Source organism: Bos javanicus, chromosome 12 (assembly GCF_032452875.1).
Source record: "Bos javanicus breed banteng chromosome 12, ARS-OSU_banteng_1.0, whole genome shotgun sequence".
In the NCBI taxonomy this organism is placed as follows: Eukaryota; Metazoa; Chordata; class Mammalia; order Artiodactyla; family Bovidae; genus Bos; species Bos javanicus.
Genome location: NC_083879.1, coordinates 75,808,420 through 75,834,903, shown reverse-complemented (window position 1 = coordinate 75,834,903; position 26,484 = coordinate 75,808,420). Strand labels below are relative to the sequence as shown.

The 26,484-nt window shown below is 45.4% G+C and overlaps 1 protein-coding gene across 2 annotated transcripts in view; it reads right to left on the bottom strand.

Annotated features, from left to right (window-relative positions):
* FARP1 (FERM, ARH/RhoGEF and pleckstrin domain protein 1) overlaps nucleotides 1-26,484 on the bottom strand; it is a 309,083-nt gene that overhangs the window by 24,550 nt on the left and 258,049 nt on the right. For both annotated transcript variants that reach the window (XM_061435251.1, XM_061435252.1), the window contains exons 14-16: nucleotides 15,662-15,849; nucleotides 14,400-14,489; nucleotides 13,227-13,360 (exon numbers count right to left, since the gene is read on the bottom strand). In XM_061435251.1, the coding sequence (XP_061291235.1) occupies nucleotides 13,227-13,360; nucleotides 14,400-14,489; nucleotides 15,662-15,849 (412 nt within the window). The remainder of the gene's footprint in view (nucleotides 1-13,226; nucleotides 13,361-14,399; nucleotides 14,490-15,661; nucleotides 15,850-26,484) is intronic.

The following is a 26,484-nucleotide window of genomic DNA, read 5'->3' as shown; positions in this document are numbered from 1 at the left end:
AGCCACCTCATAGGAATCTCAAACTCAAGAGATTCTGCACAGAGGTATTTATCTTGCTGCCAAAATCTCATCTCTTTCCTCCATTTTGTTCCTTAATGAAGCAACTGTCCTGCCTCAGCCTCAAGCCAGGAGCCTCAGTTATCCACACTGGTCTGCCTCCCTCATCCCCCACAAAGCAGCCTCGGTGGAGAACGCTCCAGCCTCTGACTTAGACTAGACTCTCCTGGTGGCTCAGATGGTAAAAAATCTGCCTGCTAATGCAGGAGACCCAGGTTCGATCCTGGACCAGGAAGATCCCTTGGAGAAGAGAATAGCTACCCACTCCAGTATTCTTGCTTGTTAAAACCCATGGACAGAGGAGCCTGGTGGGTTACAGTCCATGGAGTTGCTGGACATGACCGAGCAGCTGACACTTTCCCTTTCTCCTCCTGAGACAGCATTCAGCTCTCTGCTCATGATCAGAAATTATTCCACCCCATCAGCTACAGGGGTGTGGTATCTTTGGATCTTTGGTGAACGGTTCTTAATTGGGTCACAACAGAGATGTTTATCGTTTGGCTATTCTGTGGATCCTGTGTGAGTGCGTGGTGAAGTTGTGAATTTACAGGTTGCTTCTTCTCCTTACACACTTTGCGCAGGAAGGAGCTCCTGCCAGAAACGGAGGCTTCCTGGTGTTTAGAACCACCCAACCTTGCACCTTCAGCATCACGGCGAAGCTCTCTTAGGAGCTGGGAAATTCTCCTTCCCTCTCCACCACATCTGAACAACAAAGAAGGACCGAACTGCTGAACTAGAACAGCCTGGTTTCAATAAAGAGAGGGAAGACACAACTTATGCTTGATTTCCAGGTATGCAGCTATCATCTCGGAACCTAAGTCATGACCCCGAACTTCCAAATGGGCGTGCCACTTGGCAATGCACGTGAGACAGGTCTTCAGTTCATCCAAAGGACATCATCTAGATATTTTAGTGAGAATGCTCTGGACTGGGCGGGCGGAGAATTGGGGGTGTCGGCTCCCACTGGTAGTGAACAATCTTCTGTCTCTCACAGACAGCATCCTGACCCACGGAAAACCAGGAGCAGTGGAGCAGGCAGGGAGGAGGGGCAGGGAGTGGTGATGGAGGCCAAGCTGGATTGACTTCACTTCCTTTCTTCCTTTACCAACTCTTTATCAAAAGAGAAGTGCACTGATGCTAAAACCCAGACGCCAAGGGGGACCTTCCTTCCTGCTTTGGCTGGCCGGCAGAACCTTATCTGTCTCCCTCGGTCTTCAGAGTATTTCATTTGGGAAACTGCTCTGGGATGGCATCACGGATCCTCTGTGCCCAGTCAATCCACTGAGCAGGGGCAGACTGAGGCCACGCGATGAAACCAGGCTGGCACTCAGCAGGGGTGGAACATGGAGTCAGTCCTCAGGAAAGGGGGCGAGACCTGTGCCCCGGCTGCTCCGTAGAGAATTACCATCACGCTTACGCTTCCTCTGCATGTGAACGCCAGTGAACCCGCAAGTCCAGTGCACTGGCCTTATTGTAAAGAGCTAAAAGCTCACTTGATTATGGAGAACATGGAAAAGTAATTACAGCTTTTCCGGAACAGCCTCTGGATGTTAACCTCACAAGAAAAGGGTCCTTGTTGGGAAGGTGGGGCCATGTATTCACTGTCTGGCTAATTACTGTGCAACAATGCAGCGGAAAATTCTTTTGACAATTTTGCACTGGAAACCCATGTACCAAGAAGCCTCCCAGATGCTGAATTCTGACCTGTGCACCATTATTAACGTGCTCCAGGGCACAACTAAGTGTTGCCTCAGCACAAGGTTGAACACACACACACACACACACACACACACACGCAGAATCTCTGACTCTTCCAGACCCTCTGTAAACGTTTCACTCACCACTACAGACAGACCAAGGCTCCACCCTTTCCTCCCTCTCACAACAAAGCAAAGACTCAGCTCATTAGATTAAAACATAAAAGCAAAACCACATATCTTGGAGCTAAAGGGCTGACTTTTTAAACTCAGCTCTGGGCCGGGGGTACTCTCTGACTCCAAGAAAACAGATTTAACTTTGTGTGAATTTTTAGGCCTCATTTGCAAAACAAACATCATGCCCTAATTCTTACCATTCCTTGTGGTTCCTATGATTCTAAGTGGGGGGAAGAAAAGAGGCTGTAATTGTGTGTGTGTGTATCTGTGCTGTTATTGTGCTAAACTGCTTTAGTTGTGTCTGACTCTGTTCGACGCTATGGACTGTAGCCCGCCAGGCGTCTCTCTCCATGGGATTTTCCTGGCAAGAATACTGGAGTGGGTTGTCACGCCCTCCTCCAGGGGACCTCTTGCATTGGCAGGCGGGTTCTTTATCTTAGCACCATCTGGGAAGCTATGCATCTATGTATCTGTATGTCTATGTGTATCTAAATAAAAGAATATGTAAGTGAGCAAATGAGTAAAGACAAATCTTCCACTAATATGTAGGGCAGGAAGGGCAGCTGGGTTCAAAAAGCAACGAATTAGCCAGAGTAATAGATTTCATGTGTGTGTGTGTATATATATTAGCTGCATGTAATAGATGTGGATTTCAATATTCTTTGATGAATTTCAACAGCCTTTGAAATCCCTGGAGGAGAAACCTCATGAATGTGAACTAATTCACACTGCCACTTGCAGGGAAGGCATTTGTGAGGCGTTCCTGCTGGGCTGGGGGACACTATTTGCCCCCAGTAGCGACAGGTACGCGACCATCCTGTCCTCTGGCTCAGGTAGACACAGCAGCCTCAAGCCCTCAGCTACCTTGTGCTTGTCCGCTATGCACACATTATAGATTTGCCTGAAGCTATAGCTTTTCTTCTTCCAAGTTTACCAGGTCCAGTTCAATATGAGGCACGAGAGTTACAGCCCACTCACAGGCAGGCTTGATAGCACCAGATGAGAGCTGGGTTTGGCTCTGTTGACGGCCATGCATCAAAACAGAGCACAACAGAAGGGCACTTTCAAACTCATCAGCGGCCTGCGTTCCAGCAGAAATCCACCCGCAATTGGGAAAATCATTTCCATTTTTCTAAACAAACAAACAAAAAGGTAGCCTGCTCTTCAAGCACAGTGGGCTACCTAGACAGGAGCAAGGCAGACAATTCAAGAAAAATAGCTCCTGCATATGCTTGGGAACAGGCAACTTTACTCCCGTGTTCAAAGGAAACAATCACCAGCCACCACTGGCCCCCCAGGGGAGGGAGCGAAGCTTAGTCTGGGCAGGATACAGTGGGAAGATCCCAGCATCCTTAAAGTGATTTTCTTGCCTTTGAAACAAAGATGAAATTTTAAATTAACTTATATTAAAAAGTGTATTGCCCCCCATTGTATATCCACGATCCATATCTTGCCCTAACTTTCTTCCACTGTGTATTCTTCCAAGCTTTTTTCCAGGTAGATCACGCTGCCTTGTCTCCAGTGAGTTTCATGGTTTAATTTGAAAGTAATGATTTTAGACCTTTTTTGCACAACCTTCTTTTAAAGGCCAGTGAAAATATTTTCAAACAAAAGCTTTTACACAAGAGAAGTAGATCTGCCTGAAGCAGGGGAACAGATTTGAGTCCTGCGTTTTGAATACAACCTCAGTGACTCTGGACAGCTTCCCTGGTGGGAAGCACTAACGGTATTTTATTTTTAATATTAACATGCTGCAGACTTTGCATGTGAATACAGATTTTCTAAGTGTAAAAGCACGGTCCATCATCATTTGCCAGGCGCCCTTCTGCTTTGAGCCTTTGAAACACAACAACAAACTAAATCATCTTTACAATTTACCCCAGAGGAAACCAAGACATTTTTATGAATTTGTTTCCTAAGTATTTTGAGCAACTGTTGTGTGGTGGGCCCTGTGTTTGGTGTAATGAGTACTATTCATTCTTTTTAATACAATTTTTAAAGGTTACAACCCACTCACAGTTACTACAAGACATTGGCTCCAGTCCCCATATTGTACAATATATTCCTGCGGCCGATCTTATACCCAATAGTTTGTACCTCCCGATGCTGTGAGAAAGCACTTTCTATGATGATGGAAATGTGTTTTATGCCTGCTGCCCTAAACGCAGCCACTAGTCACATGGGTCTAATAACACTTGAAATGTGGCTTGTGTTACTGAGAAACTGAATTTTTAAATTATTTTAAACTGCTCCAAGTAGCTAGTGGCTACCATATAGGACAGTCCACTTTCGATGTCTTCACTTATCCTTATCTTGTATTGTTTTCTACTTGTTAACTGTCTCAAAATCTTTGTGGAAGATGAAGCATAAAAGAATTTAAGTGAAATAAAGTGAAGTGAGAGTCGCTCAGTCATGTCCGACTCTTTGCGACCCCACGGACTTCTGCACGGAATTCTCCAGGCCAGAATACTGGAGTGGGTAGCCTTTCCCTCCTCCAGAGAATCTTCCCAACCCAGGGATCGAACCCAGGTCTCTGACACTGCAGGCGGATTCTTTACCAGCTGAGTCACAAGGGAAATCCAAGAACACTGGAGTGGGTAGCCTATCCCTTCTTCAGGGCATCTTCCCAACCCAAGAATCGAACCGGGGTCTCTGGCATTGCAGGTGGATTCTTTACCAGCTGAGCCACAAGGGAAGCCCAAGAACACCGGAGTGGGTAGCCTATCCCTTCTCCAGGGAATCTTTATGACCCAGGAATCGACCCGGGGTCTCCTGCATTGCAGGCAGATTTCTCCTGATAACTGAGTTATCAGGGAAGCCCTAAATAAAAATGAGCCTTAACAAGAGTTGTGATGCAGTTTACCAACGAGAAACCATGCATTTGTTCTAACAGGCACGCATCACCTGGACTTCCACCCGAAACTCTGAGACCCAGGAGCAGGTCCGCCTGGAGGAAACCACAGTCTTGGCAGATGCATCAGCATCTGCATCAGACTCGTGCATCAGCAGCTGAGATTCTAGGTGAGCCAGGATGGGCGGGTGACACAGGAAGGTTAGTAAACGTCTCGGGAATTCAGAGAAGGAAAGATGGAGGTTGGTGGAGGACGGAGGGAGGGAGGAGTCATAGCTTACTGAGCTGGGCTAAGTCAATTTTACAGGTGGAAAATCAATGCGGTTAATCGACCCTGCTGGATTCGAGAGTGACTTGGGGATTTCTGACATGCAGGGTCGACACCCTAACTTCCTCTTCAGGACAAAAAACTCATTACGGCTGGAGCTGCAGAAGCATGGCGAGCCTGTGAGGCAGTGGGATCCCTCGTCACACGAGAACGTTCGTTCCACGAGACAAGGCAGCACAGCTGATTTTACTCTAAATGAGCAAAGTTGTCATTGCCGGTGGTAAACGCACTATGGCAACGACAGGAGCTGGTGAAAGAAAGAATTAATCCAACCATGAACAAAGTGTGTGAGGCAGGACTAATTCCCCCATGAAATAATTACAGGGCTTCTCTGCAGTCAACCTTTACAAATATTTTGATCTTGGGCGACAACAAAAATAATATGGAAATCAGATCCTTTCCTTTATGTGGATGTGGGAAACAGTCCACAGTCATCAACTTCGGGGGGAACAAAGATTTCATGTCATATAAACGACCTGCGTGGCAGAGTCAGCCAGCGCGTTACGGTGTGGCAGGAACCACTTGTCACTGGCCACCTCTCAAAAGGATGGTGGCCAGGGTCCGGTCCATCCTCGGGGATCCAGAGATGAAGTGTGGGGAGGCGGACTCTCGGGGTTGAGAAGAGGGGCCAGGGGTGGGGGGGGGCATGTCCGCGTGTGTGGTACACATGCATGCTCCTGACTCAACCAACCACAACAGGACGCTGTGAGAAACTGCCCTGGCTGGAGGGCGAGCGAGTGACCTTTGGGGGTGGTGGCCACAGAACGAGGAAAATGAACGGTGCCTCTTCCCGCCCTGTTGCAGGAGCCGCCGGCGCACACCAAGCTCCTGACAACAGGCTGTCCGGTCACCAGGCTCCTGACGACCCCAAGCTCAAGCACAGGCCAGAGAAGACATGGAGTTTATTAACGTCAAAGGTCTCCACCTCGGGATCAAAGTGTCTGACCAGCCGGGATCATCGCCTACCACACCCCTCACTGGGTCACTTAAGAAAGGTAAAAAAAAAAAAAAAAAAAAAGCCTGTTTCTACTTTCCCACCTGTTTAAAACAAAGCCCATGGACCTCACAGAGCAGTAGGGCAGTCAAGGGAAATAACAATGGGAGTTGAAAAGCGCCTCCAAGAATGAGGAAGCTGTTGAGAATTGAAACTGCATTGTGACGTCTGCCTTCAGGTGGCAACGCACCTGGACAGGTAAGCCCCGCCCAGGCCAGCTGCATTCTGAACCCCCAAGCTCTGCTCGGAGTAAAATGGTACTCTTAGCTTCGAACTGAGGTCTTAACATTCAACTTAACGTCTCAAGGCCTGGCCGTGAATGCTGACTGGGTCAGAATGGAGGCAGTTCAATCAGCCAACACCTGTCACGTAAGGCTCACCTGCCCGCCTCTGAGGTTCCCATGAGCTAATTCAGGAAAGCCCTTGGGGGCGCCCACAGAGAACCCACAGGCATGGTGACCTTTGTGTGCAAAGCACTGTTTTGAAGTCTCGTCTTCTTCTGCATCAGATTCCCTATGATTTTGTTTTTTTCTATTTTTTAAAAAATTGTGGCTAAAGACTGTGGGCAAAGAGATATCTCTGCCAACAAAGGTGTGAATAGTCATAGTTTTTCCAGTAGTCATGTACCGATGTGAGAGGTGGACCATAAAGAAGACTGAGCACCGAAGAACTGATGCTTTTGAACTGTGGTGCTGGAGAAGACTCTTGAGTCCCTTGGACTGCAAGGAGACCAAACCAGTCAATCCTAAAGGAAATCAACCCTGAATATTCATTGGAAGGACTGATGCATGCTGAAGCTCTAATACGTTGGCCACCTGATGCAAAAAGCCGACTCAATGGAAAAGACTCTGATGCAGGGAAAGATGGAGGGTATGACGAGAAGGGGGCGACAGAGCATGAGACGGTTGGATGGCATCATCAACTCAACAGACATGAGTTGGAGCAAACTCTAAGAGATAGTGAAGGACAGGGTAGCCTGGCGTGCCAGTCCACGGAGTAGCAAAGAGTCAGACACAACTTACTGACTGAACAACAACAAAAGATCCCTTGGAGGAGGAAATGGCAACCCACTCCAGTATTCTTGCCTGGAAAATGCCATGGACAGAGGAGCCTGGGGGACTATGGTCCATGGGGTCGCAAAGAGTCGGATACGACTGGGTGACTTACAGTTTCTTTTTTCACTATAAAACCTAATATATACCACCATAACCATTTTGCAAGTGTTCAATTCAATGGCAATCACATTGTTTTCTTGAACCCGGCTGATCCTTCTTGGAAGCTGTGTGCCCAGAGCCTACCCATGCCTCCTTGCATGCCCCTCCCTGGGTCCCAGTTCCCCACCAGCCGAGTTCCATCCCCGGCAGAACCTGGGGCGGGGCTGTGTCCATCTCTGGGGAATGACTTGGCCTAGTCTGTGCCCAGCACCTGCCAGTCATTTTAGGGCTGGAATGTGGGGCTCCTGCCCAAAGGCCAAAGATCTTCAGTGGCTTTCTCTGAACGCGTTTGAACAGCTGAGTAAAACGTCCTCACTTTCAAAAGAAAAAGCACAATGTGTGTTTTCAGAGGTCACTGAAACTGTTTCCTTGTTTTTGAAGAAACGGGGTAACTTGGGCTTGGGCCTGAATGAAACAGGCCAGCCTCTTCTACCAGCATTGACTTGGGAGAATGCACCATTTGGACAGGAGCAGGTGTGTTTGCTGAACCAGGCTCCAGCCTAATCATACAGGAAAACATCCTGGTACTTTTTCTGCCTTATGATTTCCCACTGCTGATGTAAGTATATGACAGCGTAACTTAGGGCAGCAAAGAAAAGCACAGTGGTGGTGACATTTAAGCCCCAAATCTGGGGGACCTTGAGGTACATGGTAAACTTTAGATTTCCATTAACAATAATTAAAAATACTATCACTGGTTAAAGTTTGGAGTTTAGTTAATAACGTAGTGTTAGAAGAGAAAGGACAGGCCCAAAATGGAGTCACTTGAGCTAAAGCCAAGACTTAATACCTAACCATTGATCTCTCCACAGTCACAACCTCCCCCAGGAAGGTCATCCTAACCAGTCAGCCACTGGTCAGTACCAATGAAGTCATTGGTCACATGGGCCCTCTTGATCCCCAAAGGAAGATGAGGTCATCTGCCACACAGACCCCTGCTGTCCCCCAGGTAGGGTACCTACATCTGAAATAACGTGGTTTATTCCGTGTTTTGCTTGTAAAGTTAGAAGTGTTGGTTTTCTAACACTAGTTCGTTAACTAAAGTCACGCCCAACTTTTTTGTGACCCCATGGACTGTAGCCCGCCAGGCTCTGTGTCCATGGAATTCCAGGCAAGAATACTGGAGTGGGTTGCCATGCCCTCCTCCAGGGCATCTTCCCGACGCAGGGATGGAACCCAGGTCTCCTGCACTGGCAGGCAGGTTCTTACTGTTCGAGTCACCAGGGAAGACTTTCTGTTTCTGGAGCTCCTCCCTCCTTGCCACCTGGGACACTGCCCATTCATGAACATTCAGTAGAGCCAATTAGACCTTTCAATTTTACTTGCTCAGATTTCGCTTTTTAACAGAAGAACCAACACTGGTTTCTTAGGTTTGAGGAACGTGCCCAGTGATGTAAGAAGCTGACATCAAGGGGAGGGTCTGGAAAAGGAGTGTGCAGAAACTATTCTCATGGCAACTTTTCCCTAAATCTAAGATTTCAATTTATAGAAGTTTATATTAAAAGATGGTCAGCCTTTCCCCCTTCCTCTGTGGGGGACAGGACGCCAAGCCTTTTACAGACACTGTCTCATGTACTTGGTGTAACATCCCGGTGAGGTGGCGGCCACATCTCGCTTATAGGTGAGGAAATGAGGCTGTAGACCGCTGGACGTGGATCTCAGGTGTTGGTGTGATGAAGGATGCAGACACTGCCAGCCCACTCCACGTGGGCTAGGCCGTCTCCCATCTCAGAATATCCACACACACACACACACACACACACACACACACACAGTCTGTCAATAACCCAGAGCAACCTCCTTTCTTAATAAAGGATCCCTTTATTAAGGGATCCCTTATGTGATCCCTTCTTCTCATTGAACATATTTGCTCATGGCCTGCTTCTTCTGTGCAGGCATTAATGGCCCACATGTCCTCCAAGACAGAACTAGCCAGGGATGCCCTCATTGGACATGGCCCATTCAGCCACAAGAGGGCCTGCCCCCTCCCCTGAGACTGCAAGTCTCCAGCAGACGAAGCCTGGCACATGCTCACTCATCCATGCATTCATTCATTGCTTATAGAAGAAACAGAGTTATAAGTAAAATGCAAACCAAAGAATCATAGGGTCACTGGTTTCTCAGACACTGCACATGAATTGTTCCAGGAAAATCATTCATCAGTCATCTCAAAAGCACTGAAAAAGTCCAAATTTCTGGATCTCACCCCAACATTCTGATAAAGGAGGGCTGGGTACAATGTAGCAATTTATAGTTTTTCAAAACTCCACTGGCCCACCAACCCCAAGTGACCCTAATGCCCTGCCAGGTTTGGGGTTTTGTCAAATAGATAAGTAGCTTCTGGAAATGGGCAACCTCAGCTCAAGAAACACCGAGGTGGAGGAGCCAACTGCCTTGGAAGGCAGCCTGTCATCGCTAAGCTGCACCTGCTGTGAAACACTTTTCTATGCTCAGACACAAGGTACCTCTTCGGAAACTCACTCCTTTGTTTAAATTTTGTCCTCTGGTACAACTAAGATGATGCTGACACCCTCTTTCATACAACCAGCCTGAAAAGGGCCATCTTCTTTTCCAAAATCTTCTCTTTGAGGCCAAATGCCCATACTTCCAACATTTTTTTTTTTAATGAAACGCATTCTATTAGCCCATTTCAAACATGACACTCAGAACTGGGTACAGTATTCTGAGGGAGCTCTGAGCCTTGAAGTTCCAAGGGGCAATCCTTGGTCTCTTCCTAATGAGGCACATTCTATGGAAGAGGTTCACGACCTTGGCTGCACATTGGAATAATTACCTAGGAAGCTTTAGGAACTACTGACGCTTACATTCTACCTCTCAGGGATTCTGATACGGCTGTCTGGTGTTCTGCGCCTGGTTATCAAGATACTTTTTTTCCTTAAATGTTCCAGGTGATTTTAATGAGCAGCTGATGTTGAGAGCCACAGATAGAACCGACATTGATCTCTCTCTCTCTCTCTCTCATTCTGTTGGCTCACATTTAACTCATTCACACTCAGCCTTCTGCCATGAATTCCTGCCGAGCCAGGTCATTTTCATCATGCACTCAAGGAACTGATTAGCTGAACTGAACGGCACACTTGGACACTGACTCCCGATAAACGTCATCAGTATGCTGGGGGTCCATTGTTGCAAAGCTGCTGAAGGTCAAGTTGATGGAGCTGCATATTGACTGTGTGTGCTCTCTCTCTAGCCTTGAGTCTTTAACACGCTTCTGGCATCCTCACGGAAAACATGAATAAAATTATAGACCTTTGAAAGACACACTACTGAAAATTCTCTGGGGAAATAAATGATAGCAGGTGCTTTTTAAAGCTGCTGGACACTCTTTCATAGATAAAGGCTAAAGATGTATGATCATGGATAAACCCAAGAGCGTGGCAGTCCTTCTAAAATGAAATGTGTTTCGTACAGCTCGGCAAAGTTCTCTGGTGGCAGTGTCAGTACTGAGAAGTGTCAGTAGTTACAAGTGAGAAGATCCCTGCCCCTCCATCCGGACGGGGTCATCCTTCCCTCCTCACTCTGGACACTGGGAATCAGGACATGCCCCCAGATCCTCCCCTCTTGTGGTCAAGGACCACCCTTCAAGTTTCCAGCCCAGTCAGGGCCAAGCGAGATAAAAGTGCCAGAACAGGTTGCTGCAGGCACACCAAGACCTCAGAAGTGACTCAGCAACCCAGGGTTCATGACACTGTCATTAAAATAAGTGAGCATTACAGTTTTTGCTCCCTCCCCTCCCCAACCCCAGATTTTGCTTGGGTGCCTATGGGTTGGCGCCTGCACACTCAGGGGCAAGTTATATAACCCAAAGCTGTCAACAACTTGTCAGTCAAAGGACGCAGGACACAGGGAGGGGCCACTAAGCTAAAAACCCAACCCTACCCTCATCGTAGGCTTCTCAGGAGGTGCAGTGGTAAAGAATCTGCCTGCCAGGGCAGAAGACGTGGGGTCCATCCCTAGGTGGGGAAGATCCCTGGAGGAGGGCATGGCAACCCACTCCAGCATTCTTTTCTAGGAATTCCCATGGACAGAGGAGCCTGGAGGGCCACAGTCCTTGGGATCGCCAAGAGTCAGACATGACTGAGCACACACACACCCCCCCACTGTGGGACTGCTCTGGTTTCCAGACAGCTCACACTCTTGTTTTCTCAGGAGCATACTTTCACTTTGCTTAATAAAAGTCTTGCTGCTGAAAACTGCTCTACGCCTCTTGTCTGAATTCTTTCCCATGAGGGGACAAGAACCGAGGCAACTACTGTTCTGCCAGTGGCAGCGAGTGAGCTGAAGCCACCACACTGGGCTGCCAGGGCACTGCCAACTGAGGACAGCTCCTGTGTGTGACCTCCCCAACCTTATTTAAATCGACTGCTATGTGGACCAAACTGCCATATGACACATCTCAAGATGCTCTGAGCTTATAGGAAGACTGTATGAACACGCATCTCACTGGCCAGAAAATGAACTGCTGGATTGGTTTCTCCAGAGCTAGAACGTCTTCAGCTTCACTACCAAAGCATCACTCAACTCTGCATGACTTGAGGAGGCAACATGGCAGAACACAACTGAAAGCTTCCCAGTCACTTTTGGGAACATAGAGTTAGATGCTACAGAGCATTTTTTAAAAAATTTCTAAAAGTGGTATTTCTTTTCTATTCATAGCACCAATCGAGAGTAAGAGTCTAAACTGGCACTTTCAGTCTCTTGTCATCTCCAGTGGAGCTGATTTTTATACCTGTTCTTCCTCAGTCCAAGCTGAGCTCTCCTGCCTGGGGCACGGGAGTAAAGCCTCCCACTTCCTTCTATCACAGCAAAGAAAGGTGCACTGAATTCTCTCCAGGTATAAGAAACATACAAAGTTGGATATCTGAGCACATTTGCTTCACAGCACAGGGAGTAGCTCTGTGAGCCTGTTAACCAGTGCCCGGATGCCCTACTTGGAATCCCCCAGGGTGGGACCACCTCATCCAGGTCTCCGGCTACAGTCACTAAAACACCCCTGAGAACACCTTGAACCAAACTCCCACCTGTAGTGAGGATGGACACAGTATGCAGTGGATAGAAAGCCTCTGCTATTATCTCCTGGCATTTTTCAGACGCATGCTTACTAGATAGTCAATTCCTCATGTGTCTATAGATGTCTTTAAAAAAAAAAAAAAACCCGTAAGAATTTTCTGCAGAAGTTTCCATTTTGGGCCAAGGGACTTTGCATTCCACGGTACAGACGATTTCTCCTGATGTTTTGCATCCAGAGATTAATATTTTATATGGTACTTAATAAAACAGACTTAATATTTTTATCCAGCCTGCTCTTCCTGAGTATTTAGGTCAGTTCCAATCTTTTAATTCTGTCATGGATATCATTGCCATTTGTCATTTCACATATTAGAGAGCAACCTTAAGATAAATTCTTAGTAGTGGGAATCAAGGTAAAAATGTATGCATGTGTGAGGTACGGGGTTCTGCTTTTTTTTTTTTTTTTTTGGCCATACCACACAGCAGGTGGGATCTTAGTTCCCCAACTAGGATCAGACCCTTGCCCCCTGCAGTAGAAGTGTGGAGTCTTAACTAAAAGACTGCCAGGGAAGTCCCTACGGGGTCTATTTTTCAAAGCACTCTTTATAAACACTGTGAAATATAACACTGAGAACAGCGTGAGACGGATGATACTTAAATGGCTATAAAGCAAGCACCAGTAAAATATTACCAACACACTAAACGTTCCTCTTCTGCCTCTACTCTTTATAATTCTCATCAACCTTTCAGAAGACATGACTGTATTCTGTGGGATTCATTTCATTATCGGAACAACATAAAAATAAAATGAGAAATAGAGAAAGAAAGAGGAGGGTGGTGGGGATGAGGCAGAACGGTCAGCCAGAATTGTACTTACCACAGGGCAAGTCGTTGCTCAATTTCCTTGAGAAAATTTGTATGAAATTTGTGCAAAGGTTCAAAATTCGGGAATATGAGACTTTTCAAGGTTTCGGGCATGGAGTCCTCTTTGCTCACTGTGCTCTGAAACCACTGGGAATAAAAAAGAGGGTGCATTTAGAGGCATAGAGGTGAAGAACCAAGGTCTGCAGCTCTTCGGAGGTACAGCCCACCACGCTTGGAGACATAAGGGCTCTCCTGCCGCGTCCGTAGGATTTCAAGAGCATCAAGGGCTTTGAAGCTTTTCTGTTTTCCTTCCTTTCATTAGATGGAGTAAGAAGGACCATCTCTGCATTACCGCCTCCTGAAATTTGTTACCAAGTACTGTTGAAGCCAGGAGAAATCTCTGAAGTGAGCAGCTACTCAAATCAAAACTTCCATTATGGCCAACTCCTGGGTCACCCCTGATTTATGCCCCCGTACGCCCTCAGTTCAGTCCTGAAGAAACTTCTGTCGCTCTTCCTTTGTTGAGACGCTGAGCAGAAAGGTGGCTGAACCAAAGAGGTGATGCCTCTGCCAGCATGCTCACCACTCATCTCGCCGAGCGAAGGCTGGGCTGGGCCCCACGAGGACTGCTGAGCGCCTGCTCTAGAAGCAGACACCAGACCATTCCAATTGACCTGCAGTTGCCTAGCTCCTTTCCAGAATCCAGGGTCATAAAGACATCTGCCACCATGCTTTGAATTTGTTTCTAAGACTGAACAAGACGGATTAAAATGATAAAAGGCAGTCTTTGAGGCAGATTTTGCTGACATGGCTCAATTTATTATCAGAGATAAAACGAGGTTTCCCTTTCACCTCTGAGGTCTCTCTCAAGAAAAATATGAGGCAAAACACACAAAGTTCTGCATCAGTGCAGGCAGTACATTCAGTGAAACGTTTAACATTAAATTTCTCCACTTTAGAAACTTCCTTCCTTTGCACTTAAAAAATCACAATTATAAAACCTTTTTAGGGCATATTCCAAATTAAACATACCATTATTGCCTAATTTGTACAACTCAGGACTAAAATCCTTTTAACTGGAGTCGGAGAACCTGATATTTAATTAGATCCAGCTTGTCTCCTAAAGCTGAGTTTTAGTCAAGATAAATTATGTAATTTAACGCTTTAGGGGAAATGCTACGCATACCGAAGTGATGACTTCAAGATCCTTCAGATATGTCCTCTCAGTGGTGGAGACTTCTTTAGCAATGAAGTATGCTTTGTCAGTTGGGAATCTCTGCAAAATTCATAAAAAGAAAAAAGACACAATAATTTGAGCCTCAGTTTCTAAAACAGTCCTAGTTATAAGAAAGTCCTAACCAAAGTGATGCATTGCTAACTTACGATCTTTGGTTGGTTGGTATCAAGGCTAAATAAACTCTTATTCTCCTTTTTGTGCGAGAGGAACTAGAATAAAGAATGAGTTTCTATGATGAGAAAATTGTCTAGGAATGTTTCCTTCCAAGTAAATCCTACCGGCAGTGAAAGAACTCAAGTGAGTGTGTCAGTTACCACTGAAGACTGTTCATTCAAAACTGGGCGCCTGAAAATCTAATTAATTAGGATAGTATCAGAGTGATGCAGCCTTCAAGAAATGAATGAAAAAGAACCAGGGCAGCCTTTGTCCTGGGCATCATGGGCTGGTGGTATTGGTTTTTAGGAAGCAGAAGTTACGTTGCTCCTGGGAACATGAAAGTGGCTGATCTAAAGGGCCAGGGTGGCAGCAGGCAGAGTCCCTGTTAGGGGGGCGGGTGGCACTGCCTTAGCGAGGTCTACCATTGGTTTTGCTTCTCTTTAAACAGTCAGGAAAAGGAAACCAATCCCCTGTTGTTGCCCATCCCGCTTACTTCCTACAGGAGTCCACCCCATTCCACCTCTGGGGATACACATGAAGCAGAGATGAGACCAGATACTTGTGCACCAGTGTTCCCAGAACATTAGGCAAAACAGCCAAATGGAGGAAACAACTCAACTGTCCATCAGTGGGTGGATGGATACACAAACTGTGGTACCCTCCAGACCACAGAAGACCAGCCAGCCTTAAAAAAGAAGGAAATTCTGATGCAGGCTACAACATGCATAAACCTCGATGTTCTGCTCAAGGAAATAAGCCAGTCACAAAGGCACAGACACTGCATGATTCTACTTGATCGCTGTTGTTCTGTCACGAAGTCGTGTCCGACTCTGCGACTCCATGGACTATAGTCTGTCGGGCTCCTCTGTCCATGGGATTTCCCAGGCTAAGTGTACTAGGGTGGGTTGCTATTTCCTTCTCCAGGGGATCTTCCCAAATCAGGGATCAAACTCGTGTCCTTTGCATTAGCAGGTGGATTCTTTACCACTGAGCAAATTATTGGAATTAAAAAAAAACAAAAAAATCAACAGATGAGTGCCTGCCAGTCCTCATACCTTTCTCCGGCCATCGTCCTCGTCCTCAGCCCGGGGGCCTGCCTGGTCATTCAGCAGGGGGCTGACCAAGGGGGAGGCCTGCTTGGTGTCAGGGCTCAGGTTGGGCGACAGGATGGCGTTGGTGGGCGCCGTTCCTCCCTGCGAGTTGATGGACAGCTCTGAAAGGTGAGGGCTGCCAGTCAGGGAGCCTGTTTGGGATGAGAAGTATTAAAAAAAAAAAAAAAAAGTAATTTCTTCTGGGACCCAGTCTCCACTTACAATTTTCACCTTTTCAAACCTTTAGAAGCTTAGACTACTATATTACTATACGGCACGCTTAAAATGCCCTCCATGACTTTCTAGTTTTTTCCCTAAGTTTCAGCAGCCTTCATCCTTAAGACACCATTCAGTGGAACCACAGTTACATCATTAATGATAAGCTGGAGAACTCTGCGTAGAGCATAATTACAATAGTTTTAAAAGCATTGTGTATCTGCAAATAGCATCTTCATCTCCTAACTACTTCCTTAATGTCTTAAGAATTACTTGAGAAAGACACAGGGTCTATATCACAAAGAGATGTGGAAAATGACTAGAAAATAGTGCTATTCTAATAGAAGACTAAAGGACTTGGGACACCCAGGACAGACTACGTCTTGGAACAATGTTCACAGCTAAAGAAAGGGAAAGCAGCTACCTCCCCATTCTACGAAGAACAGAAGCAAGCTGGTTATACCTGGTGATGGCACTCCATGTCTCTCTCACTGTTTGGGACAGAAACACTAGTATCACAATTATAGCAAAGGTGATCATTTAAAAATGCAAAGCTGGAGGTTATCACATTGTCACAATTCCCCCTTTTGAGTCAAAAAACGACAGGTAGTTATTCCTCTGAAAACGATAACGGATATATGTAAATTGTATAACTGGGTAAAATGTATAATTACCCATTATGAGTCAACCAGATGAGATGACATGCACATGAAAACTCTTTGCCAACAGAATTTTGCAAGTACCAATACCTTAACCTATTGAAACTAAGTGGGATGTTTCAAAATCTACTTCTAAGCTCAAATGTTTCGGCCTACAGATCTATAATTCTCATGCAGAAACTAGGATTAGGATGAACACAGTTTAAGTAGCCTGCAGCCCTGTCAGTTACCATCATAGAGAAAAACTACGTGAATGCTTTCTCTATTTTCCAATATCCAGTTTCATGGTTGTGGCTACTCAGCCCAGTATCAAGAAGGTCGGGGAGAGAGGTGAAGGGCAGTTTTCTGGGAATTCCCCAGTTTTTTCACCTCTATCCTGTCTCTCTGGATTCATTCATATTTGCTTGGACATTACAAGATAGGTCCGCCTCAAATGGAGCTGCTGGAGTTGGGTCGTGAACGTGACCCCAGTAAAAATGAACCATGCAGAAACCCCCACCAGGCCCACCCAGTCTCAGGTCGCCCAGCTAGCTGTGTCACCTACGCATGGGGAGAAAAGCCACCACGCCCACAAAAACAGAAAGCAGACATCCTGCCCACTGACTATTGGTCAGTACAATCATCCTTGAAGAACAAGATCAGAAAATGTCAGGAAAAGTTAGATTCCAGAAGTTTGCATTAAAAAAAAAAAAACCCTCCATTTCAATGCCTTGCATTTTCATAAACATCATTATAACAAAGTCCTGATGTTAGACAAAGACCCAGTCGCCCCTCTCACACCACCAGACCCAGGAAAACCCGGAGAAAAAGGCCAGAAATTGCTTCACAAATGTCAATTTTATTGACACCAGTGCACAACTGAGTACAATAATTTTGAGAGAATTTGAACTTGTCAAATAGAAATAGTGACAACAATCATAACTGTAATTGATTCAAGGTACTATGCTATTCTCTTAAGAAAAAAAAAGAATCACAAAAAGAAAAATGTTATCACTACAAAGAGGAATTAGAAAAAGAGAAATTCTGGCAGTCTGGAGATCGAAACATTTCATGCATTTGTGAGTCGCTGCTGGAGAGTCACTTTTTATTTGTTCACATCTGGCACAATGTGGGGGCTTACCTTCAGTTCTCACAGTGTGTGAGACCAGGTGAGGCAGTTTAAGTGAGACCGTGCTGGGCCTTGAATCTGCAGTGACGCGGACAGAAAAAGCACTTGCCTCGTCATTCAAAGAGTTGGAGCCAAGAACAAAAAGCAGTTAGAAGGCTAGCGTGGATGAGGAGTGTGGGTGGGGAGATAGTACCAAGGAAGCCTTGGACCATATCCAGCAGCAGATCAAAAACCAGCTGCCACATCGCGAGGGAGAGAATGAGGGTGAACACACTCGAGTGCAACCACATCCACCCTCCAAGGTCGAAAGCTGTTGTTGCTGCTGTGAATTCCCCCGGGGACGCTTCGGTTTGGTAGACCCAGTGGGCAGGAAGGACGATCTAACAGATGAGGGCTCTTGGAGAGGTGTCACGCTGCCACGAAGGCAGGACACGTGGCAGAGAAGATAGCTATCTAGAAGGCTCCCCATAGGACCACACTGGAGACAGGAATCAGAAAGTGGGGCACTCACTGAGAGTGAGCCTGATGGTAACTGGGTTCCTAGGTAGAGTCGGGGAGTTCTAGAGTCCTAGAGTTCTGGGTTCAGCTACATTTTCACTTATCATGTGGCCTGAAGATGCGTGTGTCACCAACATTACACGTGCAATACACAACTCTGGAGGAGGACCAAATTACAGTAGACAAAGTCCATTTCCAGAGAGGTTACTTCAGCTGGCTTTGTGTCTGATCATGGGGCCCAAGAAAGCCAAGGCGATGACACTAAGACCAAGAAGTCAATAAATACCAAGCAGCCTGTTCTAGAAATCTATCTGCAATGCTAACGAGGGGAAGGATCCAAAACTCTGAAGCTGGATTTTACCAATCTGAGCCACATCCGTGAAGAATAGCCTCTTTCCTCCCCTTGCAAGAGAAACTCCTCAAGGCTTTGCAAATTCAAGGATGACAGGGTTGCAAACATAAGCAGGTAGGCTCATTTACCATTCAGCAGCCAGTGGAATATGCGGACGGGAGTCATTAGTAGAATTTGGCAGCTTGATGAGTAATTAAAATTCTCTTTTGACTATGAGCCAGTGTGTGGCAAGGGTCTGTACAAACTGATGTCCACAAGGGGCCTGCCCTTGGTCCACAGTGAGGACCTGTGACCCAAACGTCAATGTCTGAGGTCACGGTTATCAGAGCTACATGTAACCAATTTTCACTGAAGTAGTCCATTCTAAAAAAAAAAAGGGGGGGGCAAGCAAACATGGCGGTGTTAGATAAAATGAGTTTGCCAGATTTCTGCAGCTTCATAAAGCCTGCTCTCATCACACAGCCTGTCATCTGCCTTGAAGGCGCAGCCCTGCACGCTGAGGAGAAATGGCGACTGGCAGGCACTGGTACCCCTGAACATATTAATGCCTGGGGATTGTATCATTTTCCTCCTTGACACAAGGTTATACATCTCCTTCACTGACACAAAGGAACTTCTTTCAGCAAGGGGCTCTAGGTAAATAACTGGAGGGGGTGTCATCTGAGAAAAGCACCTGGTTATTAAGGCAATGGGTAGAAAAGAGTATGAAGAGATTAGAAAAAGATCAGTTATACCTTGAAAATCTGGAAGCTTTTGATTCTTTAAAAAAAAAAAATTTCCCCTATTTTTAGAAATCACCCTACATGATTTTAGTATTCAGTTACATTTCTGGTTTATAACCTTCAGGTCCTTTACCTGTACCAGATAACTTCCTGACACCCCTCCCTTACCCTTCAGCTGTAACCAGCGGGATGAATTTATGTCACTCCCAAGGACTAAACACACCTTCACCAACGTTACTCTCGAGGGAGGCATTTCTGGTAATTGCTTTTGAAAACCCTTTTACATGTACACATTCTCATGACATGGACAATTATGGAACTTCAAATTAGCACTGCAGTATTTATGGATTCCAGTGTATCATCCAGCCTGGAAAATGGCTTATCACTTTAATGTAAAATACATTCGTAATTCTTCTCTCTGGCTGCACACGGGGAGCTGGGTTTGCAGCCTCACCTACACTGGGGCGTCTCTCCACCAACTCTGCGGCAGAGGCACCTAAACAGCAGGATCACAGTTTATGGTCAACAAGCCAGACTCGCACCCTCCTTCCCCTTCTGGGACTAGGCACAAGCCACCAGATAGCCATCTCTTCCTCCGACTCTATTAAAGGCTTAAGAGCCAACTCACACAGCCTGGGAAAAGAGAATTTTCTGTTTTTCGAGTCATAAAAAAATGGCATTTCGAACACCTGGTTGTACCTGCCCTGTTTTAAATTAGCCAATAAATTGGGAATCCTCGCTTTTAATTAGGTAAGTGTTATTTTTCCTGTTAAGGAGTGAATGAGAAAACCTGACAACTTTAAAACAGTAATCCACAGGTGTGTGAAATACAAAAATATCTGAGATCAAGAATCCTGATGAAAACAAGACCGTCGATGGCTTTCTCAAATCCTCTTTCCAAAATTTAGAGAGTACAATGATTAAAAAAATACCCATGTAGGTTCCTCAGTATTTCCCCCAGAGTTACACATTTGGCAAGCTTCTAAATGTCATTCTTCCAACATTACTTGTCTTCTGTTATTTGGTTCTAAGATATAGGAGATTGTATCTCTATGTACCCACGACGTGCTTCAAAGGCACATGTAGAAAATACATTACAGATGCAGGTTTTCATTTATTTTTAAAAAGGCTCTTTCTAAATCCAGAGTCTCCCTCTAAAAGAGAAGACAAAGTTTCTTTGGAGATGGCTGCATTTGAAAGCCAGTTATCAAAAAAAAAAAAAAAAAGGTCAGTATTGTATTGATTCATGGCTAGTTTCCAGAACAAGCATGATTCATTCTAGTCTGATAACGAAGCTGGATCCCACCCCAATGGAATATGTGAGGGGGAAAAAGGGCTGACAGTATTTCATTGAAATTACAAGATTCCATAAGAAAAACCAGATTACAGGATTACCAATCATAGCAGGGTTGCCTTCTTCTTGACAGCTTAGGTTGTTGTGGGAAATGTACGTGCTTCTTAGACCAAGTTCCTTGAAGAAAAGTTTTACAAGCAGCCAAACATCAGCGTTACTGTTCATCATGAAGCAATTCAGAGAAGCAACAGTGGTGCAAGTTGCAGAAAAATAGAGAGAAATGCTGCTAATGGGAGAATATGGCGGTGGCAGGGGTCACAGTGGCTGGGCTGGGGTACACGGTGCTTTGAACCAGTGAAAAACACCATCTTGTACTTAGAACAAAGCTTCAGCCATCAGTAGCAAAGAACAGTTACAATTGACAGTTTTTACAGCAAGATACCTGTTAGGTCAAGTACAACCCTCTTTTGGGTGAGATTGACAAGAGCTATTAATCCCGTGCATACACCATGACATGAGTTTGGCCTTCTCTGCTTAAAGAATCACCGAGTTCACTGTTACTGGAGAAACCAGCTACCATCCCAGTGGAGTAAACCCATGCTTTAGTGAGATACTGTGCTCAGCCATGGCGAGAAGATGGAATCAGACAGTATCTGTGAGAGCCTACATTCTGGGTAGATAGCAAACCATTACTCAGAACAGCTCATTGGCCACAAGACGCCAACTAGGGCGGAATCACCAAGTTTTCTCTACATTTCTACCTACCCGATTCCCTAACAAAACGCACAGCTAAACTCTTATAAGCTATATAAAGTTTGCCAGTCCCTTTGGAATAGAGATGTGCATGTGTGCTTAGCTGCTCAGTCGTGTTCGACTCTTTGTGACCCCATGGAGTGTAGTCCACCAGGCTCCTCTGTCCATGAGACTCTTTTCCAGGCAAGAATACTGGAGTGGTTGCCGTGTCCTCCTCCAAGGGATCTTCCAGACCCAGGGATCAAACCCACGCCTCTTGAGTCTCCTGCACTGCAGGTGGATTCTTTACCACTAGCGCCACCTGGGAAGCCTATTGGAATAGATGCTCCCACTGAACAATAGGAAGCCAATCTTTTGGCTAGCTGTCTGAGCTCCCCTATGTAAGCTCCTTCACAGATGCTCTCTGTTTCCATGAGCCCTGCCATGCCCCCGCACTACAGAGATCCTGCTCACTTCCAAAGGCCACCCCACACAGTATGAAAGGCAGGCCTGGAGAAGACGAAGTCAGGAAAATGAAGTCCGTCCTGTTCATCTTCGATTTCCCCACCTTTAGTGAAATACGGTACCACCGAGCAAGACCGCTCAGGATGTCTCCATGGTAAAGCTTGATGTTTAGTGAGCAGGATCACTGTATTCTAGAAGAAACAGGTATTCCAAGTACAAATTGGTATTCAGTCATGTTAAAAAAAAAAAAAAAAAAGACGTCAGACAGTGCTCCAACAATGCAGGGAACAGAAGGTACACCGTGCTCCGAGGATAAAGACAGAACATTGGGGAAAAAAAATAAAGCTTTCTTTTAGGTAGGTACATGCTGACCATCCAGGGCATACCATGGCACGACAGAAAAATGTTTTCTCAACTCGATTAAACAAATGACAAAAATGAGAATGAAGTCCCCAGCCTTGTCTATTGTAAAATTAATTTAGTGTATTAGCAATTTTTAATAAATTACATATGCACACAGAAAGAACAGAAGGGAATTGGGTTAATAATAAAGGCCAAGCTTGTGAGATGGGGTTAGTTAGGTTTTCATGGCAACTTTCCAGGCAGAAAGGAGGTGAGGGCAAGGGACTGAATCCACTGGCCATTCAGGTGCGAGTGTAGACGGCAGCGGGGGTGTGTCCTCAACTAGGGAAGGCTTGTCTTTGGTCTTTCTATAAACCACTGGGGGCAGAGTGACAAATGCTTGCTTTCTTACAAAGGAACTTCCAGGCCCAGGAAAAAGCAATTGTTGGCCTAGTTTCATGAGCCAGAAAGGTCATCTGTGAAAATTACAGACCCATCACAGGTTCCAAAATGATCCCTCTATTATTTCCTATTTGAGAGGCCGTCAAAAACCCCAGCTTATAATAAAGGAAAAGCATTGCTTCCAAACTCTCAAACTAACACCTCCACCTCTTTCGATGCTTTTCTACCACACACACACACACACACACACACAACCACACACACACACACACAACCACACACACACACACACACACTGATCCTCTCTCCTTACTATCTGGTTTACGTTGCACTCGGCAGTGATTTCTAACTACTACTCTTCAACAGCCTGAAGTCTTTGCACCTGGCCCCTAGCAGCAAGCTCACGCAATTCCTAGGACCATTTCCATGTTTACATCAACAGTATCTGCCTAGGAGCTAGCTAACCTTCCACACCGGCTCTCGAGTATACCCTTAGATCGGATAATCCATGTCAACTGCTATGAGATTTTAATCCTCCCTACTTTCAAATGTAAAACCACCCCAAGATGTATCAGGGTAATCTGAGCTAGCACCCACACCAAGATGCCAAGGAGCTGTCTTCTACCAGAGGTTATAACTAAACACCAGAGGCCAAGAAGGTTGCCAAAGGCTGTTTTCAGGCTAAGCTGTGATGTCTGCATTGTTTAGTCCGTCCATACGGAAACGATCCTGAACAAATCAGGGTCTCTTTGATTTTTAAAGCTTTTAGGAAAAGAAGATTTTCTCATTCTACCCCAGGTTCCGCCAGGGTTTTAACTGCTTTCATGGGAAAAGAAAAAACAAAAGTTCCCCATGTTGGAGGGTTCGTCTATGTTTACTGGAGTGATGTGTGTGAATTTTATGAAGCAAGACCTTTTTTTTTGTTTCCACAAGATTCAACTCACCTCCTCTCAGATACATCTATGACATATAAATCAGCATTTGCAACTTCCATGCATAGAGGAAATACTCAAAATCCCTAAGTTTCCCAGGAAACAGTAATAGTCCTTTTCCAAGTATGTGTCCAAACAGGTGGAAATCAGGCCACTTTTGATCTTTGATGTCTAAGATACTAGGCCAAATCATGGGTATTTTTGCTTTTCATGATGATGATGATTTCTTTATTTTTAAAAAGGCTGCCACATTAAGTGGCATGCTTATTTTGATCCAAAAGTCATGGCTTCAATTTAAAAACCAGCAACCGGTGCGAGAGGTATACACAGTGTAACGATTTCCCTGCGTTACATTTCACGGAACTAAACAGAGACAGACGGAACTAGACTCACAAGGAAAACACGGCACCTGTGAACTCTTTACACGTCACCAGAGTCCAGTTCTTGAGTCACTTCTTTCTTGCAGAAGCTCATCCACTAGCACCTTTCCTTCCATACATTCTTATGCGCTTGGCTAACACGGCTGACTGCAAAACTCATCTGAGAGCTATTGGCAATGGTTTAGTTCAAAATGTCCACCTCTTCCAGGTTAAAAGAAACGTACTCTACTGCAGAGGTTGCGCTGAAAGATTCTTCTGCAGTTTGATTTGTAAAATCTGCAGCAAGAGAGTTGACCCTTGAACAATGCTGCAGGGGTCAGGGGTGCAGACCCTCTGAACAGTAGAAAATTCACATGTAACTTGGAATTGGCCCTCTGTGTTATATATGTACACTTTCGCATCTGCGGATTCAACCAACTTTGGATTGGGTAGTGCAGTATTATTTACTACGGAAAAAATATCCAAGTGTAAATGGACCTGCATTATTCACATCCATGTTGTTCTTCTAAAGTCAACTTGAGCTTCATCCCCGGGAAACTAGAGGAAGGCCAGCCTTACAGTCATTAAGCTCTTCAAAGGATGGATGTTTATACAGTACAAAGGAGAAGATGGAGAACAAAAGAGCCTTTCTTGGGGAAGCAACTCAGAGAGCTCTTTAAATTCTGGTTAATAAAAATAAGGACTCAGACAAAGAAGAGTGATCGAAACAGAAGCAAATAAACTCAAACCTAATAAGGAGGAGGACCCCAAGTTTCTTAATTTAAGGCTGGGCCTACCTGTAGTCCAGTTACTCACTAACGCCTTCAATTGCACCAAACCCATGAATATTCATTGGAAGGGCTGATGCTGAAGCTTCAATAGCTTGGCCTCCTGATGTGAAGAGCCAACTCAATGGAAAAGACCCTGATGCTGGGAAAGGTTGAGAGCAAGACAGGAAGGCAGTGACAGAGGATGAGATGGTTGGATGGTATCACCAACTCAATGGACATGAGTGTGAGCAAACCATGGGAGATAATGAAGGACAGGGAAGCCCGGCGTGCTGCAGTCCACAGGATCACAAAGAGTTGGACACAACTGAGCGAATGAACAACAGCAACATACTGTGCTGAAGTAGGAATAGCATTTTAAGTGGAAAAAGTTGATTAAAAACATAGGCACATAGGTTAAAGACAGGAAAAAGGGAAGCTGATATGCATGTTCACCAGTTTTAACAAAATTTAAAATGGCATCTTAATATTTTAATTGTCTCTTCTTTTAGAAACTGCTTGACAACACAGTCAAACTGATTTGAGAGCTAAGATGCAAGTGGGCTTTCTGATTCAACTGTGGACAGGCTGGGTTTCGTATACTTGGTGGAAATTTCAAGAGGCTCATGTTATATTTTGGTTTTGCAAAAAAAAAAAAAAAAAAAAAATCACATTGCTTGGTTTGAATCTTCAAAGCGGTTCTGAAGACTCAAGTGGGAATTACTCACATTGTAAGTGCAGGCCACAGCAGCACAACTTGGTGAGATAAATCCGTGAGAAGTTTCCAAATGAGTCACACACGCAGGGAAGAATCTGGCCAACAGACGTTCTTTAATTAAATGCCTGTCTAATAAAATGTCGTCAATGGCATACAGATGACTGGTAAAGGAGCCGGGGCAACCGGTTGTTGAGTTCTGGAACTCATTAAGTGCATTTCTTTATGCTACGAGCATTTCTTGCATTTTTATCTTGCCCTGAATGAGCAACAACAAAGTATCTACTGCAAAAGGGTCTATAATTTACATATTTTGAAATATTACCGAGCAAAAGATATTAATGCAGGGAGGCCATTGGAGTAGCCCTGAGTGGCTTGAACATTCCTGCTTCTATATCTGGCTTGTTTTCCATCCAAGGCCTTAAGAAGACATCATTGCATACAGCAGCCACAACTTGAAGACCTGGCTTCCTTGCTGGTGCAGGCAACCCCCTCCACTAGCTACTGCCTTAGAAAAACTGGTGGACAGGTCTTGGGAAATCCTTTGGAAATTTGAAAGAATTCACGGTCTGTCATCTCTGCTGCCCATTCTGTTTATACTCAGGCCCATCTCTGACCTCCCTGCACTCAGTTCAACTTCATGGATGTGTCTGCCCTTCACAGACCACACAGGGAGATTGCAAAGGCCAGGGAAGGGCTTGGGGACCAGTCTCACTACAGGCAGGGAGCATGGAAGGTGGGAGGGTGGAGGCTGTTGGCTTTCCCGGACAACCTCACCTCAGTGAACTGGCTCTACCGCCCGGCTCACAGAACACTTAGGCTGACTCCCCCCGCAGTGCAGGCAAGCTCTCCCAGAGGAACAAGTTAATATTCTGAGCACTTCAGAACATGTGACTTTTGAACAAACTATACCCCACACCTGTGCCCCTCTTTTCCTCTAAGCACCATGAACCACAGCAAAATTGCCACTCTCACAAAGACTGGCGGAGAAGCAGAAACTGGGTTGTTTGGCTGGTACAAAACCAACCCGAGAAAAACTCTCCCAGTGACCCTAAAAGTGGGAAATCTTGTCAACACAGAACTGCGTACACCACTGTTGATCAGTTGCTTTTGAAAACACTTTAGATAAAAGCCTACTTCTTCTAGGCCAAAGCACAACAAGATAATCAGTGGGATATGTTTTGCTTTGGGATTTACATCTGATGATTCACATTCTAAGCCGGG